Source organism: Amblyomma mixtum, chromosome 6 (assembly GCF_055824585.1).
Source record: "Amblyomma mixtum isolate Tamu chromosome 6, ASM5582458v1, whole genome shotgun sequence".
Lineage (NCBI taxonomy): Eukaryota > Metazoa > Arthropoda > Arachnida > Ixodida > Ixodidae > Amblyomma > Amblyomma mixtum.
This window is the reverse complement of record NC_143017.1, coordinates 118,383,188-118,400,515: the sequence shown is the minus strand read 5'-3', so window position 1 is coordinate 118,400,515 and position 17,328 is coordinate 118,383,188. Positions and strand designations below refer to the sequence as shown.

General features: G+C 46.8%; 2 protein-coding genes across 9 annotated transcripts in view; one reads left to right on the top strand and one right to left on the bottom strand.

Annotated features, from left to right (window-relative positions):
* The window catches only part of YME1L (ATP-dependent zinc metalloprotease YME1L), a 38,060-nt gene extending 25,250 nt beyond the window's left edge, over window positions 1-12,810 (top strand). The window contains exons 17-21 of one of the 6 annotated variants that reach the window (XR_016283586.1): window positions 172-279; window positions 1,786-1,934; window positions 5,971-6,101; window positions 7,081-7,163; window positions 12,681-12,810. Coding sequence is in view for 3 of the 6 variants with exons in the window: in XM_089548943.1 (XP_089405069.1) it covers window positions 172-279; window positions 1,786-1,934; window positions 12,681-12,750 (327 nt within the window). In the remaining 3 variants the exon portion in view is untranslated. Of the gene's footprint in view, window positions 1-171; window positions 280-1,785; window positions 1,935-5,970; window positions 7,507-12,680 lie in introns of those variants that run through there. The other 5 variants (XR_016283587.1, XR_016283585.1, XM_089548943.1 and 2 more) reach the window with 5 other exon arrangements.
* qless (decaprenyl diphosphate synthase subunit 1 qless) overlaps window positions 4,288-17,328 on the bottom strand; it is a 52,444-nt gene continuing 39,403 nt past the window's right edge. For all 3 annotated transcript variants that reach the window (XM_089548947.1, XM_089548949.1, XM_089548946.1), the window contains 9 exons: window positions 10,732-10,983; window positions 8,655-8,788; window positions 8,234-8,372; window positions 7,334-7,423; window positions 6,693-6,824; window positions 6,201-6,281; window positions 5,961-6,074; window positions 5,652-5,732; window positions 4,288-5,477 (listed from right to left, as the gene is read on the bottom strand). In XM_089548947.1, coding sequence (XP_089405073.1) covers window positions 5,337-5,477; window positions 5,652-5,732; window positions 5,961-6,074; window positions 6,201-6,281; window positions 6,693-6,824; window positions 7,334-7,423; window positions 8,234-8,372; window positions 8,655-8,788; window positions 10,732-10,983 — 1,164 coding nt within the window. In that variant the 3' untranslated portion in view covers window positions 4,288-5,336. The remainder of the gene's footprint in view (window positions 5,478-5,651; window positions 5,733-5,960; window positions 6,075-6,200; window positions 6,282-6,692; window positions 6,825-7,333; window positions 7,424-8,233; window positions 8,373-8,654; window positions 8,789-10,731; window positions 10,984-17,328) is intronic.

The following is a 17,328-nucleotide window of genomic DNA, read 5'->3' as shown; positions in this document are numbered from 1 at the left end:
GGCTGCTATTGTAGCTACCGTCATCTTGCAACGGTGAGACCTAAGCATTTGAGACCGATCATGTGGCTGTGACCTTTCTGCTCTTTTACTTTTCTCTTTAAGTGCCTGCGTTGTTATCTATCTGTTGCTCCCCTCAAATGGCTTTGTGTCTTGGCCATTCTTGTCTTCCAGGTGGGGGTGAGGACATTTGACGAGGATCGCAGCTCGCTGATTGTTGTCAACGAGCTAGCACCAAACACAGCTGAAGTTATTGACACGGAGATAAAGCGGCTCCTGCATGTGAGTTTTGCAGTGCACACCTGCATTTGTAAACATCACACTGTACAAACTGGTTCTGGTAAATCTCGGGGCTGAATTGAAAAGCTTCAGAATGTACTATACAGAGCAGTACCTAATTTGGTGGCATGCAGAGCACTTGTGCATGGGTGAATATATGGCCAGCACTTAGAGGGACTGGTTGGGAGGGACAGTCCTGCTTGCACAATGCATTTTTCGAACTTTCTCCATCATAAAAAAATAGGGCCAATGCGGTTTTCCCACAGTAAATCTCTCCCTTTCTTTGAGGGGTTACTGTATGCCACTGATGTTAGAGGACGGCACTCGACAAATATCCTCTAGGAAGAATTTCTTTGATGCACTTTGTAGAAGCTGAGTTATCTGTAGTCAAAATTTGAATTTCAGCTTCTCGCTTCCTCTCCTCTAATCACTTTTTTCACACTGAAAGGTTGGCGCCCCTCCGCTGGCCCCATTGCCAGGGGTGGAGCTTGCTGACCTGCTGGAGCTATGCCACTTATTGGCTGTGGCCACGGTAGCTGACGTCTGAAAGAATCTAACCAAATAGCCACCTGTTAACTGTCATACGCAGGAGCAGTGTGTCTGAGGATGGTGCAAGCATGAAAAAATCGCCAGAAAGGGCTCACCAAGTTTCGCGCGTGATTATTGGTTCTCTGCTGCGTGTAGAAGTGTATTGTTTGGCTCAGGTGTTCATGATAACACAATTCAGTGATTGAGCGAGTTGATGTGCTCTCCTCGGAAGGTGATTCAGAGCCTCTTTAAGCCTGCTCCTACCCTTGTGCTCTTGTGTACTCCAAAAGCGATATGAATTTAGGGGCACAACACTCACGGTATGTACTATTGCATAACTTGTTTAACAGTTGGTAGTTTGCTGAATTACTTTCTTCTGTGGAGTAAGATAGGCAGGTACACCAACTTCCATCACTTGACAGTGCATTTTCTGTGCTCCTTCTGTGTGGTAGCAAGGTTGTGTGCCTCCTTGTTCACAGCACATCTCAACTGCTTTTCCTCTCCACCACACGCTTTTGCTTGTCTCTTCCCAAACTGCCCATGACCTGCCATTCAGCATGTCTTCCGTTCGGCAGTGTGACAGGTCAAGATGTCAGCATCTGTTGCAGTAGCTGAAGTAGACAACAAAGTGTACATTATAAATGTGTGATGAATGCCAGAAGCATAAAATATGCCTCCCTTAGAGGTATCGTACGTCGCCATCTGTATGACAAGTGACAAAACTGCCATCACTGTAACAAAAATTGAATGTTGTTTTTGACTACTGTCGTACTTCATGCTCATTCTTTTTTTTACGAATGACTAGGCACCAAAGCAAGATACTTTATCCAGAAACTGTATCAGCAGCAGTGGTTTGTTTGATAGTTAAACGTTCAAATGTCGCATGTTTCCTAGTTTCAGGTTAGCTCTGTATAGCATGTTAGTCTTTCTGTGATTCTCACATTCACTTCTGTCACTTTCTGGCCTTTCTCTGCACTGCAGGAGTCCTACGAAAGAGCCAAGGCAATCTTGAAAACCCACCAGAAAGAGCACAAGCTTCTGGCAGAGGCACTGTTAAAGTACGAAACTCTCGATGCCGAAGACGTCAGGCAGCTGCTTAGTGGGAAGGACCTGTCCCAGATTCGCAAAAGGTAACCCTCCTTGCTTAGTCCTGTTGGTATCTCCGATACGAGCAGTTCACACGAGACACGCTATAGGGCTGACAGGATGCCAGTGGCTCGTTTCATTTGGCGTAGTTCACTAGGGTAGATGCTGGGTGACACCTCTGCCGTCTCATTAGCTGGTGTCTTATCCGAAAACATGTGGTTCACTGAGGGCTATGTGTGCCTATTGAGAAGTGGGGAGATATGCTTAGATAGTTGTGAGAAGGGTAGCCAGCCTCTTGTCATTGTCAGTGCTCACAGTAAGGTTGAAAAAGGTGAATGATAAATTGGGCTTAATGCCTTGCTAAACCACAGTTGCTGCTGGTTGCATATTGTACATTCTCTACGGCAAGGGCTTTTGCAGGCCCGTTTCTTGCACCCCAGCAGTTTGGTTTGACCATGTCTGAAGTGATTCTGATGTTGATGTTTGGGTGTTTGTGCCAAGTCACTTGTCCTTTTACACACGTGCTGTACATTGGTTACTGTGGTTACTGAATGAGATTCATGTACTTCACCTGAATTTACTACGATGAAGGTGAGGTTAAGACAAGACTGTTGTGACTCAATTCGTTACCCAAGTCATTGTATGATTTCTGTACAAGGAACATATGGTGTGATGTTTGTCATGACCTGCAATGGAAAGTTGTGGTTCAGTGTGTGTGAAAATGGTTGCACATGTTTCAGAGTAAATAAACCATTTTACGAAAGGTACAGACTTCGGGGCAAGGTTGTCTTGTGCAATTCAGTAAGCGTTTTGCTCGTTTCCCAGAGTCATAGCTTTTGGTGTTTCTTTGGCAGGAAGAGAAGGCTTTGTCTAGGTGAAATTGTAATTGTACTGTACTTTGCATACAATTGAATCGTTTTTCAAAGCTGGAGGGCAGCTTTTGCTGCATATGTTGTACACCAGTGAGGCTTATGTCTAGCAGATCAGTGGTCACGTTTGCAGCGAGACACATAATTTGTGCGTGGCGAAAGGCGCCGTAAGCACTCATTTTGTGGCAGCAAACTAGCTGCAGCATTCAGTTAAGCAGGTGTGCCCAGCTGTTTTAGGTATTGTGGGAGCAGCACGACTTAATGCTTTGCGAGAAGTGTGTGTAGAATGTGCAAATTAATCTGATGCAACATGGATGAGTGGCGAGTGTAGATGAGGACACCGCAATGTGGAACGGAGATTCTTCTCACAGTGCATTGGATGAAAAAAATAAACAAAAAAAGCACTGTATTCATAAAACTGAGAATAAGCTTCCAGTCCTGCTTTTTGAAAGAGTCGTTATTAGAGGTGTGCAAATCGCATCGTATATTTTAGAATATAAGTACAGGTAGTTCAAAATAAAGTAAAACGCTATGAAAGAAACAGATACTGCTAACAGATCTTGTTTTCATCCACTTAATTTGTTACTCCTGCAAGGCCTACCAGGCGTTACATAAGAAAGCAGGAATTATGTAGTATAGTAATAGCAATAAATTATTTTTTATAGACTAATACCTTGTTTACAATTCTTTGGACAACAATTAGAGACAGCAAAAAAAAAGTTTGGGGTGATCATTTGGAACGATGAGTAGGAAATTATGTTTCTTTCATTTGCCAATCTATTCCAATTCTGATTCTATTCTACTCGTAATCACCTCCTTCATTCATTTTTGCCGAGTCATTCTTGCTACACCTGTCCCTCCTCTCTCCTACAAGTGGATTGGGGGTTTTCCAGTTCTCCAGCTGTGGCAGGTACAGAGAGGGAAATCCCCCTAAACACCCCCTGACACGGTTGGCAGGTGCAGACACGACGCCAATGCCAGACAGTTTCCTCTTTCATGACCCTCCTAATGCTATCACGTAAAAATATATCGCAGTTTGACTTAATACTTGCGTGACCGAGGAGCTTACTGAATGCTGTCATGAAGCATTGAAAAGTGGCCAGATACCCTTTCAGAACGAGTGACATCAGCGGTTGATTAACAGCGAGACCATCCCGTCCAAGCACCTTCGCGATGCCTGAAGACAAAGTGCCGGTTGTGCAATGCTGCTTGAAATGTAGCACTCGTAAGGACATGTAGCCCGTTTAGCCCTCGCATACCAGTTTCACTGACTGCAAGTCCCTTAATGGTCCTGAACCACACGAACACTGTTACGAACCACGAAGGCATGACAATGAAACCAAGCAAATACTATTCGCAAACTGTTTGAAATTTCAAATATTTGCACACACCCCGTATCATAGATTATCTGATATACTTACCCGTAGTAAAGTAGTGCTTATGTGAGACATCCCAAGCTTTTTTTTTTTCGCTGCTGTAACTGTCATTCTCAGGGAAACACCCGCAGTAAAGTAACACAGAGTCCAGGGACATTTGTTAATGTTTATTCAGTTCTTTAGACTTGTTAGTGCTCTATTATTACACGCGAGCTTAATAAATTGTCAATGGATCCTGTAACAAAGAGGCAAACAGTCCTTTGATTTTTTTTTTTCAAATGCAATAGTCTATTTTATATTTTTACCTCCCAAAACATACTTCTATGTACAGGTTATTTTCTTAACAGCATTATTGGGTAGTATGCGAACTCTGCAGACATGTTCTCAGTTTGCAGAAGATAAATAACATACAATATTAATAGGTTTATCAGATGTGTTTCGTTAAACATTGTTTTCATACCACAGCGATCCTTTTATTTTTGCAAGTATAAGGCATTGTAGTTTACAGTGAACATTCTTTCCTCTGGCTCAGAGAAAGGCTTTTGCGTTTCTATTATATATATTCCATCAAGCTGGCATTACCTTTATGTACATTAATCAGAGTGAGCTCTTATTTACAACTAGCACCCGTGTTATATCTCTTGCTTTACACGTCTAGCTACGTACTAGCTTTCTTTCGACACTTGCACTGCCCACACAAATAGTTATTTCCCCAGCGCTTTAACGTTGCGAGCGCTTGCGTAAGGAACCAAGACAAACAGTAGCAGCTTTCACAATTATCGGAAAGGCAGAGAGAAGCAATGCTTTTGCTGTCTGCAGCAATGTCTCCCACAGAATCAACTTTCCAGACTGGCTGCATGCACAAAGTCCATCCACGCTATTCTGTTCCTTTCCATGCAAGCAGTCACAGTCACTTTGTCAGATTCTTCTCTCGTTTGTTTGTCAAACGTTCAACAGAGATTGTCAAGGCAAAATAAAAGCAAAGAGCCCTGGGCTACACAGTCGTTGCAAAAGGGAGCCTTGGAAGAAGGCTTGTGGGAGTGCAGGCTCTGTTTTATGTACAGCTCGTGTAGAAATCTTCGCTCTGTGCTGCGCCTACTGCACGGCCCGGCTCTGTCTTGGGCTTCTGGAATGGACGGCTTTCGGCAGCGTGGGCCGGCACATGCACTGTCAGGGGTCATCGGCGTCTGCGATGCTGTGGTCATTTCTTGCGGTTGAGGACTTTCTCAGTGATGCTGATGAGTGCCTGCTTCTCGGGGGAATCGACCCACGGTGCCAAGTGCCGCACAGCTTCACTGCAGTGCTTCTGTGCCAACAGCCGCGTGTGCTCCAGGCCGTCGCTCTGAAAAGCAGTTTGGTTATGAGATCAGTGGCTTTTTGCAGCATTTGCACTGTTGGCGAAACTAGTGTTCTGGAACGCTCCCAGTAGCAGAAACTTCTCATCGCATTCCTCGTATTTAACATGTTCGGACATCGCACTAATTCTAGGCTGACTGCGTTGAGTTAAGTTGCTTACCTTTAGAACTGCCTCATAAGCCCTCTCGACATCTCCAGGCTCCGAGAAGCGCCGCATGATCATTGCATTCAGCTCTGGGTACTGGAAGAGAGCAAAATGTTTATTGACAGCGTAATGCTGGGTTCAAGGGATGGCACTAGTCACAACATGTAGAAGAGCGAGGCCTTCAAGTTATGCAAGGCTAAAATGCAAGACAAAGGATGAGGGGTCTTCACCTACTATAGTGAGACTATTTTTTGCTAGAATGTAGCCAAGTGGGAGTTGCATGTCTGGTTTGATGAACGACCGTTAGAAGTTTAACGTACGTACCTTGTCGCAGGCAAAGAGGACAGGTGCAGTTGCAAGTCCTAGCCTAAGGTCAGCAGCAGCAGGCTTGCCCAGGTCAGACTGACTGGATACAAAATCTAGGAGGTCGTCAACCAGCTGAAAAAGCCACACATCCACACACAAGTTGGTGTTAGCTATGAGTCACCGCAACAATGTCACTTCACTGCTCACCTGAAATGCAATGCCAACGTTTCACTGCAACAATGTCACTTCACTGCTCACCTGAAATGCAATGCCAACGTTTCTGCCATACTGATATGCTGCCTCCTGGATTTTCTCATCTCCACCACCAAGTATGGACACCTAACAGGCAAAATGGAAATACAAATGGACTTTCAAGCAGCCTGTCCCTCATCTTTACCTTGTTTAATTGCAGCATGAAGTGCGTATCATTTCTGAGCTGGAAGGTCAGAGGCTTGTTGCACAGCACTGCACCGCACAGCAAACCCACATCTCAAGAAAGTGTCAAAAAATAGTACTGAAGTAGCAGAACCATATTTTTACTCGGGGCTAAATTTCATACAGGATAATCACATGTCGATAACGGAGCTTAACACTCCACCAGCTGTATGTGTGTGGCTATCAAGGCACGAGCAGCACCAGTACAGTTAATCCTCCCACACACACTTGACAGCTTGCGAGCTTCATTGTACTGGTACTATCCTTTAGCCAGTTTCTGAAAGGTCTCCACCTCGGCATGTGTGAAGCACTCACCGATCTGCAAGCGAAAGCTATGAGGCTGGCAGTCTTCTTGAATGTCTTCTGTATGTAGTGAGAGAATCTTTCTCCCTCATCTTCTTTGGAACCCAGCTGCATGAATTCTCCTTGAACTAAATCCACGAGAACCTGTTAAAACAAGTGCACCTGAGTGAGCCCGTACAGTTCTCAGTGCAGCCATACTTGCTGCTGTGTCTCAAGATAGTGCAATACACTGGCCAACAAAACTGCTGCTCAACAGAATCATCTGGGTCATCATGACTCAGAGAAGTGGAATGTGCCTTTTTTGCCTTTTTTTTTTATGTCCACAGCAGATTTTTTTCAAATGACATGTGCTGTCAGAACACTCCTGATTTTCTTTTTCCTACACCTGTAATCTTTGCAGGCATTGGAAGCAGTGAGAAAACATGCGTGGGATCACTGGGAGGGCATGGAAAAGAAGCAACCATTCTGAAACATGTTTACAAGGTAGAATCTCCACATATTCTGGCTTGTAAAACTGCTTTCAGAATGCCTTTACACAAATGTATGAGCACTCGAAAGAAAAAGTCTAGTTCAGAAAAAGCAGTTGAGCAGGGATGCAAAAATGGCTGAATGAATAATCACTGCACTGCGACAGCGTCAAGGAAACCGCTCACCTGAGACAGGAAACTGTTGACGTCGTTGCTCCCGATCTTGGCAAGCAACTGGGCTGTCCGGGAGAGCACAAAGTCTCCTGCTAGAATAGCCTGTAAATATATACCGGGCTCCAATGTTGTGAAATGTTTCATGGCAAAAGAAAATAAGAAAGATTAAAAACTTTTCTGTGTGCTGTCTGTGTTTAAGCCTACACTATTTTGTGGTCACATCTGTGAACTCGTCTCCATGTGTATGTGTTTTTGCACGCAAGGCAGGAAGGCCCTGACAAACAGTCTCTACTTCAGCATTAGGCAGTTCATGTGGTCTGCAACATTGATGATGTGGTATGGAGTCTATGCATCTGTTTCTGCATGCAATAGCAGAAATACATGCATCTTGTTGGAACAGAGGCTTCCGTGCACAGATCTCACTTGACTATACTTCCGGTCAACTTCCCGAGGCTCTGCAGCCAAGGCTAGGCAGGAAAGAAAAACAGAGAGGCCTTTTTCTCCTGACGGCTGGAGTACTGAAGCGCACGTATTATTCCATAGTAGAATATAATATATGTCCTGAAGACGACGGGGATGAGACCAGCAAGTTCACGCAAAATAATCTGTCCCTCTCTCACGTTTAAACAATTAAATAAATGCCCTGCCCCTTGCAATAATGGCAAAAAATATTTTTGTACAGTAACTGCCGATTGTGGTACTTCTCCTTGTTTACTGGCCGGACTATTCACAGCACGGTCACAAAAGCCCGTCTCCTTCCCTTTTCTGCCTAGCCTTGGCTGCAGAGCCACAGAAAGTTGACTGAGAGTGTAGTGCTGTAGTCCAACATGATGCTGGTTCTGCAGCCACATTGATGCACTGCAGATCACACCTAGGGCAGCTGTGCGTCAAGCATGCACATACATCACTCACCTTTTTCTGCCCCCATAACACATTGACGCTGGGCTTTCCTCGCCGTGTGTCTGAAGTGTCGATGACGTCGTCGTGGACAAGGCTGGCAGTGTGGATCATTTCACACAGTAATGCCACTTTCTTTTGAAAATCTAAGAGTCTGTGCAAAAAAAAAAGAAAAAGCGATTTAGGCAGTTATGAGAAAAGTGTGAAAATACATAGCCACTTTTACAGTACTCGCATGCTGTACAAAAAATACTGAAAGATTTAAAATATGATGCACTAAGACATCATATATAAATTCTGTCCATGCAACTTCAAGCAGCGCTTAGCATTTGCATGCACTTTCTTGGTGCTGTTGGCAGTATCTTTCATCACTTGCAACACTGAAACGCATGAACCCTCCTCTCTGCTCCTTGCACATCAATGCGCAGTCACTTACACATTTCTATTGTGCACATGAATGTTCACGGCTCTGGACATCAAGGTGCAGATCATGGGGCGAAAAGCTTTTCCCTGGCCATCAAAGTAGTAGCTGGCAATTTCATTCAGCTGTGGCTTCGACACCCAAAGTTCCTGCAAGAAGGAAAGAAACTGATCTATATCAGGGTATCCGCACAATACGGCTGTTGAATCAGTTCACAAGCAGTAAGTGTGCTGTTTATTTTTTTTTATTTATTTATTGATACTGCAGGCCAATAAACTGGCCCTAGCAGGAGGGGCAATACAGTAAAAAGTGTGACAATGCAAAACAACAACAAACACTAACGAAAAATAATGCTGGATGTAGCAGTGTTATTCAATGAATACATTCTGGCACCAGCACAATAACTAACAAAACATGAAGAGTGGCACATGTGAAATAACAAACAGGCGGGCAATTTTTACTCAAAACAACAGAACTGTTTCTGGGGGAAAAAAAAAAGGCATGACAGAGTGAAGGAGTTAGGAAAACAACAGATTGTGAACACTTTTGTTTCAGTTAGTTTATGGAAGAAAGATGTTTTTCTAGCTCTTCTGCAAAGTTTTGTGACTGCAATACCTCGACAGGTATAGAATTCCATTCATGAATAGTACGCGGAAAGAAACTATTCATATGGGATTTTGTTTTAGAAAATATTGGCGTAAGTGAAAGGTTATGTCTGTGTCTTGTCTGGCGTGAACTTAGAGGTTTTACGCAATGAGGCCGCTGAAGTGGTCAAGTGGTCTGCCCAAGTAGTCACAAGTCTACTTTCAGGCAAGCAGGTCATTATGGTAGTAGAAGCAAGCTATGCCACAGCATGGCACAAGAAAAAAGCATTCTGTTTTTTTTGTTTTTTTTTTTTGTGCTGTGGCATGTTGGTCGAGCTCATCACTCTCGACGGTGCTTTGGACCAGGATTTTGGATTTGACTCATTGTCACGTACTGCTGCTGTAACTGCATGCAAACCACGACGTCGGTAAAACACTTCATGACAAACAGCACGGTCAAACCAAACTGCCTGGCACTCACCATGTTTGCTATCCCTAAGCTCTCCAGACAAATTCCAGCATCTTCAGTCTCTGCTCCAGCTCCACCCTTTTATGCTATCCTTCACTTGCCTTTTTCAGCTCCCCTCTAAGGGTATTTATTGGTATGCCAATGCATGTGGTACAAGAGCATGAAAACAAAATGGGAAAAATTGACAACCATAGCTCCTTGTCCAGAAAAAGTAATGCACAGCAACTGCTCATTGCCAGCAGTGCTGTAGCAGTTGCCAAGAATCCAGGTTCCGGAAAGACTTCCCTGTTATCTGTGCAGTCATGACTACTGAAAATGTTCACTGCTTCTTCTGATGGTAAAGGGAGCCTTGTAAAAAAAAACTTTGCCCATGTTATGGCTGCGGAGATACTTTAGGCGCTTCTGTGAAAAGTTTAGAGTATACTGGTGTTCGTTTGTTTCTTTTTTTTGTGTGTGTGTGTGTGCTGCTTGAGCATTGTATGTTGTGCTGCATGCAACTTTCTTGCTTTGCACTTGCATGCTGTCTTGTTCGTCTTGTGAGTCCTCTTCAGAAATTGAGAAAGGGCAGAGTATGATGTACATTGTAATTTTAAACTAGAAGCTCCAGCGATACAGATATGTTAACACCTGCTTCAACCCAACAGAGCATCAGGTATGATTCACAATTTCTGACGTGGCAGCTACCACAGTTAACATCCACCTGGGTGCACCCACGGAGCTAAGAAAGAAAGGAAGGCCTCGAGCCAAGACCAATATTTCTTTCAGCACGAAAAGTTGCTTTTTTGCATTCGTTTTAGCAAGGTGACTAAGTTCAGCTAGATTTTAAAAAAAATTTTTTTAACCAAAGCTTTCCTTTTGGTTTGTTTAATGACATGCTCAGAGTTGTCTTTCAACGACGTGCTTCTGAACTTTTTCAAACGGCACGAAAGCTACCCCAATGCAACAAAGTCCACGAAACGTGGCAGCCATTCAAAAGACTTGGAAAAGAGAGTGAGCTTAAGCATTAACTCCAGTGCCGTAGACAAAAGGACCCCCGAACCTTTTTAATGGCATCGTAGATGTCAGCCAGGTCCTGTTTGGACAGCTCGAATGGGTCTGTGCTGGTCTCGGGCAAACTGCCTGGCTGCTGAACCAGGGGTGCCTGAGACCAGGAGGCCGTCGTCACGAACGTCCGGTGCGGGGTGAACTGGGATGTCGCTGTAACACTGCCTCCTCCGCCATGCCTGCTGCAGCTGCAGCAGCTCCGCGCACCTTGGCTGCTGCCACCAAGGGGGTGCTGCAACCTCCTGTCCTGTGTCAGGGGATACAAAGCATGTTGGCGTTACAGTGACACATGCCGTTAGCACTGCTGACTCATCCATGAAAGCACACGAGTGAAATCTCATCCAAATCAAACATTTCCTTTTAACCCACATATATTGCTGTACAGGATGAGGGGCCTGCAAATGATTGAAGGCAAAGCAAAAGCCATCGAGCGAGATCCTGAGTACTAAGATGTGATACTGTGATCTGCTGAAACTGCCCATATGGCAGTTCATTTTTTAGAGGACACGCGTGGATGAGTTTCCTGTAAACATCCTAATGTCTTCTTGTACCAAGCTCTTCAGGGCAAACTTGTCAGCACAACGTGCATTTAACAATAATTTATTTACATTACCTTTCGCTCATTACAAAAATATGGTTACACTTATTGATTGACAAAGATCATGCCCATTTATGTGAAAAGGTGAAGAAATTTGTCAGACTGTGTTTGATGCATAGCACCAAAATAAGCCATGTACTCTAATGAGACTGAGACTACACTATCTATTAGAGACATGTAAGAGGCCACAAGAATGCACAGTGCTGACTTGATTAACATCCACTTACAGCTTCATGAGTGCAGTGCTAGATTGTCGTGCATGAACATGAACGAGCTTGCTGAGCAAGAACAGGCAGACTGCCACATTAACAACTGATCTCTTTCAGTGTTACCATATCGCTGTCCTATACTGCTGTGTACATATGCGGCAAGCATGGAGACAGTGGTAGCATGAGCCCCCTGCATGCCAACATGGTGCAATCTGCATATAGAAAGTTGTGACAAAAGAAAAGCCCTGTGCAGTTTTTTGTGTCTCATCTTCATCCCTAACCACAGCTTATGCCATGCTTTCTTGCCACCAACAAGCCCAACAGTGCACCTTGACATGCGTGTGTGTAAAGGAGCCTTGGCAGTGAAACAAGGAAGTCATAAATAATCGGTGTTCACTAATGGACATTTCATGCAAGTGCTAAATGGCTAAAATCAGAGAAGCAACATGATTCTCTCAGTTTTACATGACTAGTCTAATCAGCTTGCAGGTTAGAGATCTCACCAGGAAAGTACAATGTTTTTTTTCTTATGAACATCTATTTCCTTATGAAGTACAGTGATCTTTTTTTTTTAATGTATAGCTATTAAAGGCTGACTGTTCTGGAGGCATCTATTATGAAATCTGCAATGTGCCTGCTCAAGTGCATCTGCTGTGCATGTTGTAGATCTTGGCGTGCACATATTTGTTTACATGCATGTTACTGTTTTCCAAACGTAAGGACAGTAGGGAAAACGGCAGTGGTCGTTTTTTTTCTTGCTGCACTCAATCAGTTAAGGCTCTCCTAGGCTGTCTCTTAAAGAGTGTGACTTACTACTTTTTTTCTTTCATTCACCAGAACAGGAGCCACAGGGCCAGTTTTTATGCATGTTGGCTCATGTTAGCTCTCTTCAAATAACTGTTTGGACTGTAACAAGTGCAAAAAAAAAAGTTAAAATTACAATACTGACTCCAGCATGCAGTGATAAAGAGCAACAACAGAACTTCGATGGATGATTGACTCACATTTGTACTAGTGCTATTTACTGCGAGACAGGCTTGCAAATCACATTCTTTCTTCGCTGATCAAAATTGTGTGCTTTACGTTAACGATTGAGAGTAACACATCTTTGTCTCACCCAACTCTCTCCACTTTTAGCACCCAGAATGTTTGGGATATAAAGAAAGAAGAGTTGGACATTATTTTACCAATCAGCTTCTTCAACTAGACCAACATGGGGCTGCAAGCAAGACTGTAAAATTTAAAATAAAGAACAATTGCGCAGGGACTCGCAGGGATGTCTTTAATGCCATAACTATGTGGCTAGCACAGCAGTGCTTATGATGTTTTCCTACAAATCCAGCAGAAGTTAATGCAGAAGTGCAGAGTTATCTAACAGTACTGCCAAATGATTTCAGGCATTGTGGACACCGGATGCAGTCCAAAAATGCAATTAAAAATTGGTAGGGATTTTAACGTAGTTAAACACAGTAGACGTGCGAAAGCATGTGTTTAGCCACTTTGGCTCGTGGTTCTGCTTGATCGTCGGCACATCTGGCGACGATATTGGATTCAGGTTAAGCCCTGATCGAGGTTAAGCTGATCTGATCAGTTTGCACCAATGGAGGACGATGTGCAATGCACAGTGCAAGAGTGTGTTGCAGTTTAAGATGAGGCTTGACCACACAGCAGACTGCAAAGCTGATCTGTTCATGCCACCACGGGTTCGACTCTGGTTGGTTTTTTATTTAATGTATGTACGCATGTAGGTGACAAGATTTTTGGTGTGTTGATGAGCATACGTAGCGTCAGCATTTATAAGGAAGCTGGGACTCTGGTTTGATACGTATCTCCTATCTCCGACATCTGCCTTTGGAGGTCACCTTTGGCTTGCAGACCATGGTAAAGCCACTAGCCACACACTGCCTGTACTCGGATTTTATTGCTGATGCAGCAACACAGCATCCCATGCAGACTGCAGACCTCCGGGTTCCCCGCTGGAATTGGCAAGCACGATTGGACACGTCCCCGTCAAGACTTCCTGGGGTAGCAGGCCTCGTTCTCACGAACAGGAGCGGGGAGGATTTTGTGCACCCTCGGGGGCGTCGGGGGTACATTTGGACGGGACAGCCTTCCCTCGGCGCTAGGGCGCTTAGCGGCACAAGGAAAAAACTTCAGGTCGCCGCACTCACGCGGAGAGAAAGGCATCGAGAGAGAGAGAGGGGGTGGGGGAGGGGGAGAAATCGCGCGAGGCAGGAGGCTGATGAGAGTGCGGAGGGAACAAACGTAATAAGACGGGAAAGCAAGTCCACACGCGCTAGAGGGTGAAGCAAACGTTTTCGTTCGGAGCAGGGGCTGGCGCGGACTTGACGCTTGTTCTCGCCTACTTCGTTGGATTGCCGGTGGTAGCCTCGAGGAAGCAGCATGCAGCAATGCTGTGCGTCGTGCGCTGGAAAACACGGCACATGCAATGGCGGCCGACGGCGACCGACATCTTTAAGGACCCTAAAGCGACGGCGCGCCTTATTATTTTTTCTGTTTTCCTCGTCCTGCCAGTCACGAGCGCTTGCGAGGAAGCTCCGCACGCCTCATTCCTACATGTCTTAATAGCAGCGGAGGGGCACAATGAATCACCTCGCGCACTCGGGCTCGAAATCTACCTCTGCTGAGACGTCGTTACATGTGAGCTGCCCGAACGGTAACCTCGCGACGCAGGCTGCTGGTGTGGTCTGCGACTACGAGCTGAAAACTCGAATGGGGAGGGGGACGATAACAACGCTTCGGAAGTGCACCCCCGCTTTACAAGAGCGTGGCAACAGTGATGCGAAAGGCAGCATAATATTTTATTATTTTTACGGCCCCAAGGCAAGCAAACTGGTGCGCGATACGTTAGATCCAAGCAGTGCGATTGGTTACCGGGAAATGAAAGACGCGGTAACATCTCACTCCTCGGAGGACACGTCAACCGCGCCGCGAGGAAAGGGAGGCAGTGAAGAAAGCGAGACAGAGCAGAGCCACTTAGAACTTCTAGATGGCGCTGGACAGAAGCGTCGTAGTGGAGGGCTCCGCAATCATTTCTTCAACGAGCACGGACACCGCACAGCACACAAGCGCTTCTTTTTCTGTGTGTGCGATATCGCTTATAGCGGCCATTCCCTGCATTGAGTCGTTGTGTGCGTGCCTGTGTTGGCTTGTTTGAAGCCTGCTTTTTTTCGCAGGCTTCCAACCTACCCACAGTGGTGGGTGGTGTAGTGACTGATCGCGAGAGGTTGCGCGGGATGAGCAACCTGGGTCTTAATTTCCCCACCTCTGGGAGCACCTGCCATCGCAGGGCAGTGGCGCGTCGCTGAACTGCTGCACCACTGCGACTCCTCCAAGACGAGCAGACCAATCCCGCATATGTGGGCATTCACACATTATCGCTATCCGAACACCGGAACAGAAGTGAAAATCAGAGTGCTAGCGGGCCTAATTTGCATATGGACTGGCGCTCGCGGCGACTGAGCCGGAGTTCCAGGTTCAAACCCGGCCGCGGCGGCCGCGTTTCAATGGAGGCGAAATGCAAAGGCGCCCGTGTGCTGTGCGATGTCCGTGCACGTTAAAGATCCCCAGGTGGTCGAAATTATTCCGGAGCTCTCCACTACGGCACTTTGTTCTCTCTTGTTTCACTCCCACCTTCCTCCCTTTCCGTACGGCGTGGTTAGTGTGTTCACCGGGATGTCAGACAATAGGTGAGGTGCGTTTCCGAAGTGAATGCAAACAACCATGGAAAAATCGTCTGCCAGCTACTTCCGGTTCAAAATTTCTCCCACGCACTGCCTTCTGCATAGCAATCGCCCTGCATTCGTGCATCGTTTATTCGCTAATATATTTGTGCTGCGACATTGCGTATTGCACAGCATCACCGTAAGATCAGCGCGGGCTGTGTATGAACGCGTCCTGAGCGCAGAAAATGACAATTACGAAAGGTACGAGTGTTTTCTCGTGGTTATAGTATTGCCAGCGTAGACTGGATGTTCTGCGTATGCACGGAATTGGGCTGTGTGCGCGATTGAACTAGTTTCACGCGTTGGTCAAGGCAACGAAGGCTGAGCTTGCAGTTTAGCAAACGATTGATGTATTTGCCTCAGAGCGTGTAAAAGCTGCCAGTGGGCTAGCAGACCATCCATACATGCAGGCGTGCGCACAGCGCGACTCAACACATCGCACTGCATACGTATTATTTTGGTTGTGAAAACACGCTACGAAGCAGAACAGAGTCGACGTATAGTTGGTCTTGCGATGATGCAATACAATCAGCGGTGTTGCAGTGGAAATAAATTAGTGGAAGAAGCAAATTAACACAGCGACTGGCGTGAAGCAAGCGAGCAGGGGGAGAAATTTGGAACCGGAAGTAGCGGTAGCAGACGACTTTCCCATGAGCCTTTGCGCTGAATCTGGAAACGCACCTCACCCATTACCGCGCCGTTTCTTTTCCTCAAAAACCAATCGCAAATCGGCCGCCAAAATGCTGCCTCCGCGGCAGAGATTCGATCTCGCGAAATGCTCGGCAGCCGAACATGTGATGACCACGGAGCGCAGCGTCGGAACGATTAGCGCGGATGTAGGCGAGAACCAGCCCTTCACTCGGCGCGTTCACGCCTTCTGTTCCCAGGCCACGGTGTATCCCAGGCTAATCCGCATTCGACAACTTCAGCGTTCCCCGGGCCACGCTTCTCGAGTCACCTCGCCCCAAACTCGCGCGCTCGCGCGTCGAGGGGAATCGTGCTGCTAACGGCTCCGCGGGCGGAGAAAAACAGCAAGAGACTCGAACAGGGGGAAGCAAAAAAGAAACTCGGCCATGAAACGCGCGGCGCGGCCTAGAAGAGCGGCGATTGGCCGGCTCGCGAGCGTCTGGCGATGATGCCGGCGGCTCGCAGGAGGGGCTTTCCTCCCCTGGACCGCTCTTCTTCCTCCTCCAGCGGACACCGCTAGCGATACCGTAACTCGCGGGGGCGAGGAGGGCGCAAGAAGAAGGCCGAGGGAGCCGCGCGCGCGCTGTCGCCCGCAGGCGCTGTCCTCTATTTTTCTTGCTTTGGCCGCAGCGCACGTTTCTCGGCCGAGCAGCACGAGGCGCCGCTGGGTCGACGTCCGCGAGTGACCTTGGCAGAAACAAAACGGAATGCGGCGATGCCGCCGGGGGCGTCCCGGAAGCTTCGCCGGGCCACCCCGCAGAGAGAGACGAAGAACGGCCGATTTCGTCCATCTCTTATTCTTCGACGAACCGCGGGGTGTCCTCTCTGCACTCGCCCGTCGTCGCCCGCTCGCTTTCGCCCGCTGCTGTGTCAAGACGCGACCGATATGGAGGGCACCCCCCTTCCCGCTCTGTGGCGACGGCCTCAGGTAGCGGTGTCCTGCTGCTGTTGGCGACGCGGGGCGCGACTTTCCCGGCTGCGGCGCACTGTTCGCCAGGAGTTCCACTTGTTGCACGACGACCGGTTCTAAAGGAATCCAGCTTCGATCCGAACGATGGCGAAAGGTCAGGCGAAGTCGCCGCTTTGCGTGAAAGCACCGCGCGTTATCCCTGGAGTCGTCTCGCCGCTCTTCAGTTCGTGGCACGTCAATCGGATAATGCTGTCAGCTAGGGGTGCGCGACTGTCGTCGAACACCAAGCTGGTCGCGATGGCTAAGCTGCTACGGTGTTGTGCTGCTGGGCACTAGTCCGTGCGTTCCGTACCCGAGAGAGGTGACCGTGTTATTACAGATCTGCCTCTGCACCAAGATCTTACAATACTCGTCTAAGAATCTCAAGTGACCTGAAGTAATA